The following is a 17,915-nucleotide window of genomic DNA, read 5'->3' on the forward strand; positions in this document are numbered from 1 at the left end:
TCCTTTGCCTTTTTTGTTTGTATGCATTTAGCATTGTACCAAGCATGTACTTTTTTCTGAACTCTATAAACAGGGGTAAACTTTTTTACTCCTTCATTATATTTCAGTAAGAATATGTCATATTTCTCTTGTACAGTCTTCCTGCACATAATATTACTCCACACAATATCCACAAAATAACTCCTCAATTTTTCAAAATCTGCTCTTGCATAATTTAATCTCTCTCCTTTATAGTCCTCTCTGTAACTTATCTCGTCTTCCTCCTGCATTTATATCCCTATTGTCACATGATCACTTTTCCCCACTGGACCAAGGTATTGTATGATTGGAGGGGACTCTGGTTTCTTTGTGAAGATTAAGTCAAGCAACGATGGTTCTTCTTCCCCACTGTACCTTGTGGACTCCTCCACCCACTGGTCCATTGTATTAACCATAGTCATCTGTAACACTTTCTCACTCCACTGCCCAGCATTCTCCATTACTTCCATCTTTCTCCAGTTTATTTTTTTACAGTTAGTCTCCAATTAAGAGTATTCTTCTATCTCTTCTTATACTGTTATCCAGAGAGACAATAGTCTCTCTTTGCATATCTTTATGCTCTTCTGATCCCCATGTATTAGTCTTTGCTGGAACATATGTAACTATAATTTTTCTTTTCTTCAAATCTTCTGTTCTGATTGTTACTCCCAATGCTTCCACTTTGTCCTCACCATATTGCACATCCTCCACCCAAATGTTATCACGAACCATTATTAGCACTCCTCCTCCCCCTTTATCCTTCCTGTCCCTCTTCCAGGTATTATATCCTTCCTCTTTAAAGTTGACATCAATCTCTTTTTTCAGTTTTGTTTCAATGATACACTTTACATCTAGCTTTTTCTCTTTCAAATAATCGCTTACTTCCAATATACTTGATAACAAACCATCTATGTTAGTATAAGTCACTCTTAATTTATTACTTCCTCCACGACCTCCTCTTTTTTCCTTAGGTACCACTTCTTTAGTCTCATATCCAGGACCCTCCACTAAAAATTCTTCTTCTCCATCTCTGTCCTTTCCTCGTTTTTTTCCTTAGCTTCACTTCTTAGCACTTTCTCCTTTTTCCTTTCCTCTATGTTCATATCTCTTTTTATCCATATTTTCTTGTGATCGACATCATTGGCCAGCTTCCCTTTTCTAGCCATTATTTCCTGTATAGCCACTTGAGATCTCATTTTTACCTTCATTGGTCTCTTTCCTCCTTCAGTGTACCTTCCCAGTCTAATCACTTCCTCTACCTCCTGGTCAAATTCTTGTGTGCTGTCTTGTACTCGTTTGATAACTGTTTTGGCCATTTCCCTTTCTTCACGTTCTCTTGTGAATTTATTTAGATTTTCTTTTCTCTCATCCCATAAATCACAAAGCTTTTTTTCTTGTCCACTGCATCTGGCACTAAATCTTCCTTCTCCTTGATAGCTTCTATTACAGCGACTTTGGTGTTCTCCTGAATTTGTCTCCTTACCACTTCTGAAAATTTGACTTTTTCCTCTTCTTGCTCGTGTCTCCATTCAATTCTTAATTCTTTCAACTTATCACCTAGACCACCTTCTACCCTGTCAGTAATCCCGTGCTGCACTTTATCCTGCAAGTTCTTTAGAGACCTTTCATAATTTTAACATGTTGTTTTAAGAACGTCATTTTGCTTCCTTATTTCTAGAATCTTCTCTTTCAATTCTTGGTTTATTTTATTTACTTTCTCACATTCAGTTACTCTTAGTTTCAAGGCTGTGTTTTCTGCAAGCAGTCGGTCTTGTTTATCCATAAGACTGGTCATCACCTCCTTCGTGTATCTTAATTCTCTTTCTATATTAACAAGTCTTCTCATATTACTTCGTTCATCCCGGAAACCCGAGAAATCCTTATCCATAATATCATCAGTCAGTTTTCTTAAACCTATAGGGGTTTCTATAATGCCTTGGTTCCCACACGGCGTATGTTTTGGTTCTGTCATGTGCCTGGCAGCGCTACTTGGTTCCATCTCTCTCACGTTGTTCATTAATTATCTACGTATATGTGATCTAACACTTATATAATTTCGAGATAGAAGAACTTATGGCCCCCTCTCCCCCTGTACATACGTCTAGGCCTGTGGTCCAACTCCTTTTGAAGTAATCTCAGCGAGCTGCTCAGATGTGTGCGTCCTGCTCAATGGCTCCGAGGTAGCTTATTTCCCTAGAACATTCACTCATAGTGTCCTGTCTCCATATCTCCATTTATCTAGTTTTTCTTTAAAGTTATGCACACTGTGTGCTGCAACAATTCCATTATCCAATGCATTTCATTTTTTCACCGTTCTGTGTGGAAAACTGTATTTTCAAAACATCCTTCACACACTGCCTCATCCTGATCTTCTTTTCATGTCCTCTTGTCCTTCCATCCTCTTCCATCAACAGCACCAGGTCTTCTTTGTCTATCTTTTCAATACCATTTACTATTTTATACATTGTTATTAGGTCCCTTCGTTCTCTTCTATCTTGTAAGGTTGGCAATCCCATTTCCTTCAGTCGTTCTTCATATGTGAGGTTCTTTAACTCCAGCACCATCTTTGTACCAATCTTCTGTATCCTTTCCAGTTTTCTTATATCTTTTATAGAACTCAGAAATCATACCACTTCTGCATATTCCAGCCTTCGGTGTATCATGCTTGTGATGATTATTTTCATCATATCTTTATCCATGTAATGAAATGCCACTCTTATATTAGTCAACATCCTATATGATAGTCCAAATATCTTATTTATGTGTTTATCAGGACTCAGATTTTCTTGTATGACTACTCCAAGATCTTTTTCCTCTTTAGTCTTTCTTTATTTGCTCCTCTCTCATCAAATAGTTCCATACTGGTCTTCTTACTCTTTCCTAGTTCCATTATGTAACATTTCTTGGCATTAAACTCCAATTTCCACTTCTTGTTCCATCCACAGATCTTATTTAAATCTTCCTGTAGCAGTATACAGTCCTCTCTGGTTTTGATAACTTTTAGCAACTTTGCATCATCAGCGAATAAATTCATATAGCTGTTTACTCCAATGTGAATGTCATTTACATAAACTTGAAACATAATCTAACACTGACCCTTGTCACCCGCTGGTTACTTTACTCCAAGACAGTATGTATCTCTGATCACAGTTCTCATTTCTCTATCCTTCAAATAATCTCTTGTCCATTCAGCAATTCCACGCAGTCCTCCTAATGTTCTCTAGTTTCCAAAGAAGTCTTCCATGAGGGACATGTGTGTGTGTGTGTGTGTGTGTGTGTGTGTGTGTGTGTGTGTGTGTGTGTGTTTCACTGTTTGATCTGCTGCAGTCTCTGACGAGACAGCCATTTCACGGAGCGAGCTCAGAGCTCATTATTTCCAATCTTCGGATAAGCCTGAGACCAGGCAGACACCACACACCGGGACAACAAGGTCACAACTCCTCGATTTACATCCCGTGTGTGTGTGTGTGTGTGTGTGTGTGTGTGTGTGTGTGTGTGTGTATTTACCTAATTGTATTTACCTAATTGTAACATACGGGAAAAGAGCTATGCTCGTGTTGTCCCGTCTCCATATCTATTAATGTCCAGCTTTTTCTTAAAATCATGAATATTCCTTGCGTTGACCACTTCCACGTCTAAACTATTCCATGCTTCCACCCTTCTATGAGGGAAGCTATATTTTTCACATCTCTCCTATAAGTGGCCATTTTAGTTTTTCCCATGCCCTCTCGACATTCTTCCATTCCACATACACAGATCTTCCCTATCCATTTTTCCATGCCAATCATCACTCTGTATATTGCTATCAGGTCTCCCTTTCTCTTCTGTTTTCCAGGGTTGGAAGTTGCATTCTTTTCAGTCTGTCTTCATAAGTCAAATCTCTTAAGTCAGGCACCATTTTCGTTGCAGCCCTCTGTACTTTCTCTAGTTTCCTTATGTGTTTCTTTAAGTTCGAGCCCACTGTATTGTTGCATATTCAAGCCTCGGTCTTATCATTGCAGTAATTATTTTCTTCATCATTTCTTCATCTAGATATACGAACGCCACTCTTATGTTCCTCAATAAGTTCAATACTTCTCCAATTATTTTGTTTATATGTCTCTCTGGCGATAGGTCATTGGTAATTGTCACCCCAAGGTCTTTTTCTTCATGACTGGTTTTATGTCTTCATTTCCTATCTTGTACATACTCCTGATTCTTCTTTCACTCTTGCCAAACTCTATTTTCTTGCATTTTGTCGTGTTGAACTCCATTTGCCATGTACAGCTCCATTTCCATATTCTGTCCAAGTCTTCCTGGAGTAGTTCGCAATCTTTGTCACATCTCACTTTTCGTAACAATTTTGCATCGTCTGCAAATAGGCTCACATAACTGGACACCCCATCCACCATGTCATTTATGTAGACTGCGAACATTACTGGTGCCAACACTGATCCCTGTGGAACTCCACTCTCCACCAATCCCCATTCTGATGGTCTGTCCTTAATTATTGTTCTCATTTCTCTTCCTACCAAAAGTCTTCCATCCATTTTAGTAAACTGCCATGCACTCCTCCTACCATTTCAAGTTTCCAGATCAGTCTCTGGTGTGGTACCTTATCAAAGGCCTTTTTTAAATCCAGATATATTCCATCAGCCCAACCATCTCTTTCCTGTATTACATCTATCACCCTCGAATAGTAACATATCAGGTTTGTCGTGCATGAACGCCCTTTCCTAAAACCAAATTGACACTCACAAAGTATGTCATTTTTCTCCAAGAAGTCTGTCCATCTAGTCTTCACCACCCTCTCACACATCTTAGCTACCACACTTGTAAGTGACACTGGTCTATAGTTCAATGGGTCTCTCTTGTTACCTGATTTATAGATTGGGACAATGTTAGCTCTTTTCCAGTCTTGGGGCACTACGCCTTCCCTTAATGAGGCATCAATTACTTCACAAACTTTTTCTGCCAATTGCTCCTGCATTCTCTTAAAATCCATCCTGATACCCCATCAGGTCCCACAGCTTTTCTCACTTCTAAACTCCCCATCATGTTCTTGATCTCCTCCACCGTTACTTGAAACTCCTTCATAATCCCTTTCTGTTCCATTACCAGTGGTTTGTCAAAAGCAGTCTCCTTTGTGAATACCTTCCGAAAGCATCCATTCATAGCCTCTGCCATTTCCTGGGATCTTCACTGTATACTCCATTTACTTCTAAACTTTCAATACTTTCTCTATTTTTGATGTTGTTGTTCACATGTCTGTAAAAAAGCCTTGGTTGGTCTTTACATTTATCAATTATATCCTTTTCTTGTTTCTTTCTTTCTTCTCTTCTAATCAACACATATTCATTTCTTGCTCTTTTGTAACTTTCCCACTGCTTAATCCGTCTTTTCCTTCTCCACCTCTTCCATGCATCCTCTTTTCTTGTTCTAGCCTTTTCACATCTATCGTTAAACCAGTCCTGCTTTCCAACTTCTCTATGTTGTCTTATTGGTACAAATTTTTCTCACCTTCTTTGTATATTTTTATAAATTCCTTCCACTTTTCATTTGCTCCTTAGCACTCTTGAATTTCATCCAATTTGTCTCTTGAAAGAATTTCTTTAGGTTTCCAAAATCTGTCTTGGCATAATTCCATCTTCCCACTTTATATTCTTCATTTCTTCTAGATTTCTCTTCGTCTATCACCTTGAACTCCAAAACTGCATGATCACTCTTTGCTAAAGGGCACTCCACCCTCATCTCCTCAATGACCATTGGCTCTGTACTAAAGACCAAGTCCAGTCTTGACGATGCTCCCTCTCCTCCAAACCTAGTATCTTCTTTGACCCACTGAGTTAACACATTTTCCATTGCCAGTGTCAATAGTGTATTTCCCATGTTGTCTCTGATCCTTCCATTGACCAGTCCTCCCAACACACCTCTTTACAATTAAAATCTCCCATCATTATAGTTCGTTCACAGCCACCCAACATTTCTTCCAGACATGTTCCTGTATCACTTATCATTTCTTCATATTCCTGTACTGACCATGCATTTGTCTTAGGTGGTACGTACACCACTATGTAGTGCCTCTTTTTCCTTCATTAGTTTCTGCTCTGATCTTTAGCACTTCTGCCTTTCCCATACCTTTTTCACTTGATCCACCTTTATATCTTTTTAACCAGCAACATCACTCCTCCTCCCATCTTACCTACTCTATTTCTTTTCCAAACGTTATATTTCCTTCTCCAACCTTCATCAGGTCTTCTCCTCTCTCAGTTTTGTTTCAGTAAGACCCACAATATCTGGGTTCTTGTCCCTCAAGTAATCGTTGAGTTCTAAAATCCCCGATATCACTCCATTTATGTTGGAATACATTACATTTCGCTCATATGTAAGTTTCTTTAGTCCTTTCTTGCTGTACTTTTCTGGGTTGTGTGTGTGTGTGTGTGTGTGTGTGTGTGTGTGTGTGTGTGTGTGTGTGTAATTTTTCATATGTTATAAATCCATGAATTGACATCAAAATATAAGTACAAAATATTTAAGCCTTCTGACTTAATTGATACTCCAGAATGTGAAGTATTTGTACCAAAGAAACTGGGTTGTCAACTCACTGTCTATGCCAGCGTAGATTTCAGCTCGGGTCAGGTAGGGGACATTAACGTCGTAGTTCCTCTCTAGAGTATAAATCTTGGGGGCAGCTGTACTGTTGGCAAACATTCCTTGAGGTCCCAAGTAGAAATTATTGTTGCCCACTTTTGCCAAATAGCCAATCACAGCTGTTTGACCAATGTCACCTGTGAAATTATTCAAATTTAGGTGTGGTGCATGACATTATTGTTCACTCTCCAATGTATTCATAATCATGCTTCCTTCACTAGTAGACATATATAGTTGACAAGACAACACTATTATTGAGAGACCATTTTTTTAAGTAACCATGGTTTTTAAAATAAGAAATGTTTATGATTACAGCTCAAGCTAATACAAAACCAAGGATGATATCCTGAGCATTATCATTTATTAATAGAAACCACAGCAACACTAAGTAGAATGCTATTACCACTCTGTAATGCTTAAAAAGATTAAAATTGAAAATATTAGCAACATTCAGCTTTTGCTACTATCCTAAGTACAGTACTTAAAATAACACTTTAATGCTTCTCAGAGGTCTGCTTAGAAAGACATTTTCTTGATTTTTTTATGCAAGAGGGGAAAGTTGGCCAAAGGCATCAGAGTGAAAATAAAGCCCATTTAGAATGCCAGTCCCAATGCAAGTCCCAGAGAGTTAGTCAAAAGAAACGGATATATGTCCTAAAATCCTCCTCCTAAATGAAGTCAAGTCATAGCAGGATGGAAATACAGAAGCAGTAAGAAGTTCCAGAGTTTACTAGAGAAAGATAACATTGCATATTGCTGTATCTATTGATCACAATAATGTCGACTGTGCAGCTTTGTTCAAGCCAATGCTATATGGGATTCCCATATATGCAGTTACCCATAAAACATCATGCCTGCAAGTTTGGGAGATGGCACCTGGTATTACCAAGTGTCAGAAAGTGACTCTACCCATGACTGCTCTTACGGCAGTCATGGGTAATTTTTTAAAATTACTTCTACTATCATCCTTATCACAAATTTGTCTATCCACAGGCATTTGCTACCTAACTGACACAGATGTCAAGGGAAACTGTATCTATTCACAAATTCATGGAATGTAATTTTTCTAAAAATCTGGGTTAAGTCTCTTTAGAACAAATTTCAAGAAAATGAACAGTTCTTACTTCCAGTTGGCAAATGTTATCACAGATTAGGCATCTCATATTTAAAGATGCCTCTTACCAGGAAATGGATCTAAGAATAATCAGGCAATATATTTTCGGCAAAAATTGGCAAAACTTCCCAAGTCTTCCACTTCTTCACACAAAATATACAAAATATTATAAATCTCCCTATATAGAACTATTCCCCTCAAGAAGATGCAAATACTACATGTGACTCTGAAGGGCCCTACTACTCACCTGATAGAGTTGCAGCATACAGAGGCATGATCCGCTTCTGTGTCATTTCGTCAGGCATGAATTCCAAGTTCTGTGACTGATAGATTTGGGAGATGGTCTGTCCTTGGGAAGTGTCGGTGATCATAATTCCTGAAAAGGGAAGGTCATTTTAGTTGCCAAACAACTTCTGTAGCCAAGAGAATCATATCAAACCTTTTTTTGATATGAGAGTACAGGACAAAACAGACTTAATAAACATTCAGTAATATAGAGAAGTTTCGTTGAATATCAATTTTTCATTTGAAGTGGGACAATCATGAAAAAAACATGCCAAATGAGCAAACAGCAGAAAATCTTACTACAGATTTGACAAACCAGATAAAAGGACTATCTCACCTAAAGTGTAACTCTGATCTCTCGGTGCCTTATGCTAGCATCATTACCACCATTTATTGTTTGCCGTCCCATTGCCTAAGCTTGAAATATAAACTGAATAGAGTGTAAACACCAATGCCTGTTCAAGTTCTTTTTCTGCAATGCACTTACTATTGTGATTCGTAAGTTAATGATTTTCAAGTAAGGAAAATTTTGTAATTCTGTAATTTTGTAACTGCATAAAACAAAGCAGACTACAATTATTGCATTTATCATTGATTTGCTTCTGGCTAAACAAAATACAATGTCTAAAGCATCTACAGAACAAATTAGTATCTGCAGCAGATTGGGCAGCAAAGACTAGGCATGCATACACATTATTCTACACTCACACTCATATCAACAAGCATTCAATTATCTTATAAAAACTAAGTAAAACATACTTCATTCTTGAATTAATATCTATCATAATTATTTCTTCTCACAATATCATAAGCAGCAATAATTATGTTTGTGCATTGAGGAAATTAATAACATCTGAGAGACAGAGGCAGCATTGTAACCAATGAAGTTTACTATGGGATGTTCCAATTGAGAAAGCGTAACTATCTCACCAAGAAAGAACATAGCCCACACTCATCTCTATATGGCACATCTTGTTTATGTTTATGTACAGCTGGCCACACTCCTGAGACATCCACTTAGAATTGTCAACGTTAGCGATATCATAAACACAAAATAATTAGTCATAAGCTTTGCTCAAAGCATTCAATGGTAGGAGGAAGTGGGATGGAAGGAGGCCTGTTTGCAGAAGATAACAGGGATTCAAAAAGGGAATGGGGATGGCCCTCCTTTGTACATCTACTACCACTGAATGTTTCAAGCAAGGTTCACTAATTTAAATATTTTAAGGATACAATGTTAAATATTTTAAGGATACAATGTAGTCAGTTTTGATAACACATAATGAACTTTGCAGAAGTGTGGTCAGTTGTACAGGTTGAAGCTCCCAAATCTATGAACTGCCAGACCTAAAGCTTATCAGATTCCAAAAAATTCCAGACTACAGGTGGTCCTAAGTAAGCATCCTAAAACACCCTACATAGTCTTAATCTGTCTGCAATATAACTGTAACATTGTTTTATTATGTGTTAGCTGTATAAATAAATGTACACGCAGAGGGATACAGAAACACACAAGCACCGCCACATCATACTGGCGTTCCAGCAAACTTACATTATTCAGGAAAATTTAAATTATTCCTACCAATTAATATTATGCCATATTATAGGATTTGCTGGATTATAGAATTCTGGATGTCCAACCTGTACTATAATAACAATAACAAGAGTTAAGATTTGAGTGACTTCAAAATTTCCGTACATCCTATAGCTAATGTTAATGAAGTAAAGTTGGAAAATGTTAAAAAGAAATTAATTTATTCATTTAATTTATCTTTGAAGAAGAAACCTCACCTCCACTATCAGGGCATTCCCTTATCCAAGTGTCTGATCTCTACTAACATAGCTCCTTAGTAAATCCTCTAATCTTATGGGTAGTTTCCTTTCCTATAAATACTTTGAACTTTGCTCACATACAATGTACAAGCCTTTTGCTTTTCCCTCCTACAACATGGACATACTCTCTCAGTGTATTCCATTTCACTCATTCCATTTTACAATTTACTTTCCTCACAGACACTCATATCACATTTCTCATATAGATTTTCATTGCTTTCATAGTGGATAAGGTGGTGAGCATGGGATCGGGCAGACATCCGCACGTAGGTTCGAAGCCCACCACATGACACTTTGAAGCTATGTCATTTGTCAAGTGGTTTAAAGTTACCTAAATGTCACCATGATACCCAGGTTCTAGGTGGTTACACCAAAGATACACTTGGGTGGTGATATGGCCCCTAATATGGGTACCACTATAAATAAAATTGCCTGTGCCACTAATGGGTGGACGCTTAACAGTGTTTCCAACACTCTTCAAGTTATCTACAGGTGCTATAGGCCAGGACAAAAAAAATAAATAAATAAATAAAATAAATAAATAAATAAAATAAATAAATTGTCAAGAAATATATCATACTTTCCTTGAATTGTCCTTCCATGCATAATTTCTTTCCAATGAATACTACCAAAATAACTTTTTAATCCCTCAAAATTTGATTTAGCATGGTTTCGTCTCTTGTGTTTGTGTTCCTCATTATATTCCAAAATTTGCCGATCCTCTACTTCGATTTCTAGGACCACATGATCACTTTTTCCTATTGGAGTATGATATTCAATGTTTGGACATGGCTCCGGATTTTTTGTAAATATCAAATCCAGCATTGATGGATCATCTTCCCCTCTATATCTTGCATTATCTTTCACCCATTGATCCAATGTGTTTACCATTGCTAGTTGTAACACATCATCCCCCCAACGTCCAGCGCGACTCCTTGCATCCATTTCTTCCCAATTGACGTGTTTACAGTTTAGATCTCCCATGAGCAACACTCTTCTATCCTTCCTTAGCATGTTATCCAGGCAATTTAGTACTTCCTTTTGCATTTCCTTATGTACATCAAGCCTCCATGTATTAGTCTTTGGTGGTACATATGCAACAATGATACTCCTTTTTTCCCTCCCATTGGTCCTTATTGTTATACTTAGAACCTCTGCCAGTCTATCTCCGGACTGTATCTCTTCCACATAATCGAGTCATAATCAATACTCCTCCTCCTGCTTTTCCCTTTCTGTCCCTCCTCCAAACATTGTATCCTTGCTCTTTAAAATTCACTTGGATATCTTCACTTAACTTTGTTTCTGTCATACATACCACATCTGGCCCTTTTTCCACTATGTAATCTCTCACTTCCAAACTTTCTGATATAAACCCATCTATGTTTGTATACATGACTCTTAATGCTTTCCTTCCCCTTCCTGAATATACCATTTCCTCAGTCTCATGTCTAGCACTCTCTAGTAAAACTTCTTTTCGTTCTCTGTCCTTCCTTTGTTTTTTTCCTTAGCTTCACTCCTCAGTTCTCTCTCATTTTCCCTTTCTACCTGGTTCATCTCTCTCTTTATCCAGATATACTTATATTCTGCCTTTTTAGCCGGCTTTCCAGCTGTGGTGTTGGGTAGCTGTCGGGACAGTACAGCCACGAAGGTGAAGGTTCTTCATAGAAACACGTACTAACTGTAGTAGGTGTATTCAAGCAGAGGAACACAGAGAAAACCTTGGAAGGACCCCCGTACGCGTGCCTGCCTTGGAGACGCCAGCAAGACTGAGGCTTACGTAGGGTTGCCAGGCGTACGATAATCAGAGGTACAGGGAATACATATGCTACATTACATTACATACCCACACCTCCCTCCCCCCTCACGCTCGTAGCACTGTCTCGAGCGGAACTCTTTTCCATGAGCCGCTGGGAACGACGTGGGGCAACTGGGGGAGCAAGTAAAGCAGACGGACTTTTCTCGTCTGACCAAGGGACCACAGGGATATGGTGGGGAGGATCATCACCATGGGGCGGCACTGGGCGTAGGAGACGGCGGTTGCGTCGCCAGACACGTCCGCTGGGGAGACGAACATCATATTCCCTGTTCCTGCTGCAGCCCATGACCACACCGACCTTATCCCAGCGGAGAGACACAGGGTCCTGGATGCGGACTGTGGCTCCAATGCACAGCTTGGGGAGGGGCCTGGCGTGCTGGTCATAGTGAGCCTGCACCTGTTCAGCTCGGGCGGCAGCGCGGCGGTCGCATTCCTCCGTCTTGGTCTGCCAGTCCGCGGAGAAGGACTCTGGGTGGGCAGGGACGCAGGACCGAAGAGGGTGGCCATAGAGGTGTTGCGAAGGGGACCGTCCTGTATAGTTGGGAGAGTTACGCAGCTCCAGGAGACCTCTGGCAAACTCCTCCGTATCAATGTTGCCGGAGGGGGCTGTCTTCAAGATGAGATGCTTCACCGACTTGACAGCCGCCTCAGCATGGCCATTAGACTGGGGATAGTGCGGCGAAGTCACTATGTGGTGAACACCCCAGCGCTCCATGAAGTTCTGGAAGTCTGCACTGGCAAACTGGGGCCCGCCATCAGTGCGGAGACGGAGGGGGACACCCACTTCCCGGAAATAGCGGCAGAACATCTGGATGGTGCGTGTGGCTGTGGTGTCCGCACCACATGGGACGACCACAGGCCATCCCGAGAGTCTGTCCGCAATGACAAGAAAGGACTTGCCAGCGACTGTGAAGAAGTCTGCGGAGACGGACTCAAAGGGCCTGGATGGGTTGTCGTCGCACATCAGGGGTTCCTGTTGTTGGCTCGGCTGGAGGACTTGACATGGTTCACAGGCACGAACAGTATTGGCGATGTCAGAGTCAATGCCAGGCCAGAAAACAGTCTGCCTCGCCCGACGGCGAGTGGCTTCCACACCGCGGTGGCTGTCATGGAGACGAGCAAGGGTGCGGCGGCGGAGAGCTACAGGAACAACGATCCTCTGGCCATAGAGGACAAGCTCCCCATCTGCGTAGAGGTGATCGCGGAGCTTCCAGTAGGGAAGTAGGGAACTGTGGAGCTCGTACCGGTTGGACGGGAAGCCAGATGTCACGCAGGCGGTGAGGTGGGCATATGACGGGTCTGCCCTCGCTGCTGCTCTGAACTCCTGGAGCGTCCGATCGGCGTCATGGTGTGGTGTGTTTTGGTCGGAGCCTTCAGCGTTGGCAGCTACGACACACCGCAGGTGGGCAGTGGCAGCAGTGCACGCCATCTCGTCCTCAGGAGTGGGGTGGCTGACTGGGGCTCTCGACAGAGCATCTGGGATGCGTAGCAACTTCCCGGCGCGCCATACGGCTGTGAAGAGGTAGGGCGAGATTTTCTCCTTCAGACGTTGGAGACGGGGATTCTCGATCGCGTCCAAAGTGTAGGCATTCAGGATCGGGACCAGTGGCCGATGGTCCGTCATCAGCGTGAAGTGCTGTAGGCCTATGAGGTGGAGCCGACACTTGGACATGGCCCATACAACGGCAAGCAGCTCGAGCTCAATGGTGGCGTAGCGCGTCTCAGCGTCAGTGAGGAAGCGTGAGCCACATTGAACTAGTCGTGTGCATCCTTGGCCGTGATCTTGTAGGAGAGCGTACCCAATCCCATGAAGGCGGGAGGCATCCGTCTGGAGGACGACTGGTAGCGCTGGATCAAAGTGGGCCAGAACAGGCGGCTGGAGAAGCACCGTCTTGACATGGTTGAAGGCTTCATCATGGTCCGCTGTCCAAGTGAACGTCCGTTTAGGGCTCAAGAGAGGGCGAAGAAGCTGGGCTGCGGCTGCTATGTCCGGGGTGAACTCTGACAGCTGGTTCACTAAGCCCATAAAGGAGCGGAGGTCAGTCAAGTTCGCGGGCGTAGGAAAGTCCCGGATTGCACTGACGCGGTCTTCGCCTGCAGAGATGCCAGAGGGGGAGAGGTTGTAGCCACAGAATCGGACCTGAGGCTCGGCAACTGAAAACTTGTCCTTGTTGAGGGTGATCCCGTGCTCTCTGCATCTGCTGAGCATCTGATGAATCCTCTGCAAGTGTGTGGGAAGTCATCATCAAAGAGAAGAATGTCGTCCACCACCTTGACACAATTCTCCAACCCTTGGAGTGCCAAGTCGCCGCGGTGGCAGTAGGCGTCACCAGTAGCTGCGAAGCCCATGGGGCCTCGGCAATGCCTAAACCGGCCGAACGGGGTGATGAAAGTTGTGAGGTGGCGATCCTTCTCGTCAAGTACCAACTGCCAGTACCCACACAGAGCATCTGCTGTCGTGAAGAAGCGGGATGACGGAGTGACTCTGCGGACAGCGGCGTAAGGTGTTGGTGCTGGGTGAGCTGGGCGAGAAACCTGGCTATTGAGCTTTGTGAGGTCCACCGTGATGCGAACTCCCTTGTCCTTAGCCACGACGACCAAGGGGTGACACCAGGCAGACGGCTCATCGCCGGCAGGCTCAATTATCCCTTGACGCACCATGGAGTCCAGCTCATCCTTGACTTGCTGCTGGAATGCGAAGGGATCTGTCGTGGTGTGTGAATGGCGAACGGTGTAGCGCCCTCCTTCAGGTGGATCTGCATGGGCTGTGCGACCATGGGCTTCAGGGAGCCTTCCTCAGATCCTCCTTGGAGAGAAGTACGTCTGAAAACTCACGAAGGAAGTACTCCTTTGCAGCATATGGAGACGTGATGTCAGGAGGGGCCGCTCGCTGCACCGGTTAACATGCTTGACCTTGAGAATCGGCTTCGGGAACTCCGGGGAGATGATGGCCAGTTCCTTGCAGTGGCCATAGGAGAGGAGTGGGGTCTGGACGCCATCGTGAACTTGGATCTGGGCGATGCAAGACCTTTGCCCGAGCCGTAAGGTAGCTTGAAAACATCCCAGGGCAGGTGCCATCTCTGAACCGTCCGCCGTCAGCGTGTGCACGGGAGGTAGAGGCTGTAGGCTGTCCCTGGGGATTTGAAGAATGCTGAGGTGTCGCTGGCCAATGACTGTGACGTCCGCGCCTGTATCTGGCAGCATTTGGAGGTGGGAAGTGGATCCTCCATGCGTCAGGTGAATACACACAGGTTTAGGAGTCATGGCCTCAGACGCTGGACTGCGAGTCACACTGCGGCAGGAGCTCTTCTTCTGTGACGTAGCGTGAGAGCTGTTCTGGCTGTGAGTCGCATTTGTTAACCTGCAGCACTTGTCGTAATGCCCAGTCTTTTTACAGGCACGACATTGGGTGTCTTTGGCAGGGCACCTGGCAGTCTTTGCCCAATGGCCCTTGCGTCCGCAGTTGCTACAGGTGCTGTCGACAGCAGGGCACTGACCATATGAGTGCCGGCGGGAGCAACACTGGCAGGGTTGGGACACGTCAACGGCTGCAGGCTTCCCTCGCTGTTCCGAAGGCGGTTGCTGAAGTGAGGAGGTGGCCTTGTCACGTCGCTTTCCCGTCTGTAGGCAGAGATGGAGAACAGCTGACTTGGAGACGACTGGATGGCGGATGCTGTGTTCCGGGCGGCCTCATACGAGCGGCAGCAGGTGACCAGGTCCTGGAGAGGGGCACCTGAGTCCATAGAGATGAGGCGTTGAACGAGCTCCTCCTCTCTGATGCCCATGAGCAAAACCATCTTCAGCTGGGTCTCAGCACAAGTCACTGGATCACCGGAGCAAAGGTCGACCTCTTCAGCAAGGTTTTTCAGGCGGACATAGAAATCAGAAAAGACTCACCCACTGCCTGTTTGCAGCACAGGAGTTCACGGCGGCGGAGAGCCTCGTTACGTTGACTCTTGAAGTGGGATTGCAACACATCGAGGACTTCATCCACGGCTAACAGTGTGTCAGGAGCGATCCCGAGAGTGTGTTCAAGAGTCCTCTGAACCTCCAGGGAAACAGACATCCGTAGCTGGATCAACTGCTTTTCTCTGGGAAGGCGCTGCAGATCAATCATGACTGAGAAATCATGCCACCAGCGACGCCATTGCCTGAACATCTGGTAGGTGGCGTCGGCTTGCAGGATTGGTGAACTCTGAGCCACAGGTTTGCCCGTGGGGGGGGGCCTGCTGTGGACGTAGGAGTCGCAGTCACGGTGACGGGTGGTGCAGCGGCTGTAACGGCAGTCACGGCGGGAGGTGGGAGGGTGGCAACTGTTGGAACAGCTGTCACGGCAGGCAAGGCAGTGACGGGAGTAGCACTCACCGCTGCAACAGGTGTAGTCCCCACGAGACCAGTGACTGCAGGCTGATAGGCTGGGGCGAAAGGGCTGAGTGTTGGTAAGGGAACAGGTAAGCGGGCTGGAGACGGCTGGTGTTGGGCTGGCGATGCCTGAACTAACAACAGTTGTAGCAGTGCCATGAAACGCTCGTTGTCATCCCTGCGTCTCATTTCCTCTGCTTCCCTTCTTGACTCCTCTGCTCGCCGCCTTTCCTCATCCTCCTGTCTTCTACGCAAATCAGCTGACAGACGTGATTCCTCCAAGTATTTGATGAGGTGAAGAATGGTACCGTCTTGATGCGCGGGAGGAGACTGGTGGGGTTGAGGCGAGGAGTGGGGCAGGTGGGGGGTGAGTAGCGGCGGGCCCAAGGGTAAGCCACCCGGACTCCCCCGGGGACTGGCTTCGTCATCTGAAAACTGAAGAGTTTCCTGCTGGTGTTCGGTGTCGCTGCACTCGGGCGAAGGACGCGGGAGCGACATGATGAACAAGGAAAACCCGTGAACAGACAGGAAGCGTCCCCACAATCAATAGAGAAACCCGTGAACAGCTGGGTTATATATAAAGTTAATGCAAGGGAGTGCGCGTGTGTGCGGCAGTATCTGGCAACTCGGTCGTCGGTACTGCGCGTGTCGCACCCGGCGGCACCCCGCAAGGCACCACCACCTCAGTTACCGCTGCGCGCTGGACGAGGGGGATGTGATGCTGCGATGTCTGTCTCCCGCCAAGGGTGTAGCGTCCCTTGTGAACGGCGAGGGAAGACTAGAACGCAAAACACTGCACGCAAAGGCACGACACCGCACACACTGTCACAGCACTGCACACACAACACTAGGCACTGCACGCACTGTCACAAGAGTCACTGAAGCTCCGTAAAACCCAGGGAAGGGCGTGAAGAGGCAGTGGAGTCCCTGCTGGCGTGGCGGCGATGGCGTCGGGAAGACTCGTGATCCTACTCACTGCGCCATGTGGTGTTGGGTAGCTGTCGGGACGGTACAGCCACGAAGGTGAAGGTTCTTCAGTGAAACACGTACTAACTGTAGTAGGTGTATTCAAGCAGAGGAACACAGAGAAAGCCTTGGAAGGACCCCCGTACGCGTGCCTGCCTTGGAGACGCCAGCAAGACTGAGGCTTACGTAGGGTTGCCAGGAAGCAAAAACAAAAACAAAAAAATTGGGAGGGTGGAGGAAACCACATCCAGGTCACAAGTCCTGGACACATTTTTAATGTGGGTGTGAGTGACTCCATTATCCTAGTAAACATATAAAGAAATTTCACTTTAAAGCCTAAAGTTTGATTTGAGAAACTTGTAAACACGGCGCGAAATTGCGGTAGAGTCTATATAAAGATGCTGTCAAAACGTAACAAAATGCGGTGTAACTAAATTTATGCTGCACACCAGTAGGCGGCAGAAGCTATATATAGACGATTCACATTTTAGGAGACAGCCAACGTCCACTGCCGCCGGCTAGGGGTTAAACTCCAATTTCCAATTCTTGCTCCATTCACAGATCTTATTTAAATCTTCCTGTAGCAGTATACAGTCCTCTCTAGTTTTGATAACTTTAAGCAACTATGCATCATCAGCAAATAAATTCATATAGCTGTTTACTCCAATGTGAATGTCATTTACATAAACTTGAAACATAATGGGGGCTAACAATGACCCTTGTGGCACCCCACTAGTTACTTTACACCAAGATGAGTATATATCTCTGATCACAGTTCTCATTTCCCTATCCTTCAAATAATTTCTTGTCCATTCGAGCAAGGTTCCACACAGTCCTCCTATGTTCTCTAGTTTCCAAAGAAGTCTTCCGTGAGGGACTTTATCAAATGCC

General features: G+C 44.3%; 1 protein-coding gene across 6 annotated transcripts in view; it reads right to left on the reverse strand.

The window, feature by feature from the left end:
* LOC123508778 overlaps positions 1–17,915 on the reverse strand; it is a 78,206-nt gene that overhangs the window by 32,070 nt on the left and 28,221 nt on the right. For all 6 annotated transcript variants that reach the window (XM_045262680.1, XM_045262685.1, XM_045262683.1 and 3 more), the window contains exons 7-8: positions 8,010–8,138; positions 6,603–6,785 (exon numbers count right to left, since the gene is read on the reverse strand). In XM_045262680.1, coding sequence (XP_045118615.1) covers positions 6,603–6,785; positions 8,010–8,138 — 312 coding nt within the window. The remainder of the gene's footprint in view (positions 1–6,602; positions 6,786–8,009; positions 8,139–17,915) is intronic.

Source organism: Portunus trituberculatus, chromosome 25 (genome assembly GCF_017591435.1).
Source record: "Portunus trituberculatus isolate SZX2019 chromosome 25, ASM1759143v1, whole genome shotgun sequence".
NCBI classification, from domain to species: Eukaryota; Metazoa; Arthropoda; class Malacostraca; order Decapoda; family Portunidae; genus Portunus; species Portunus trituberculatus.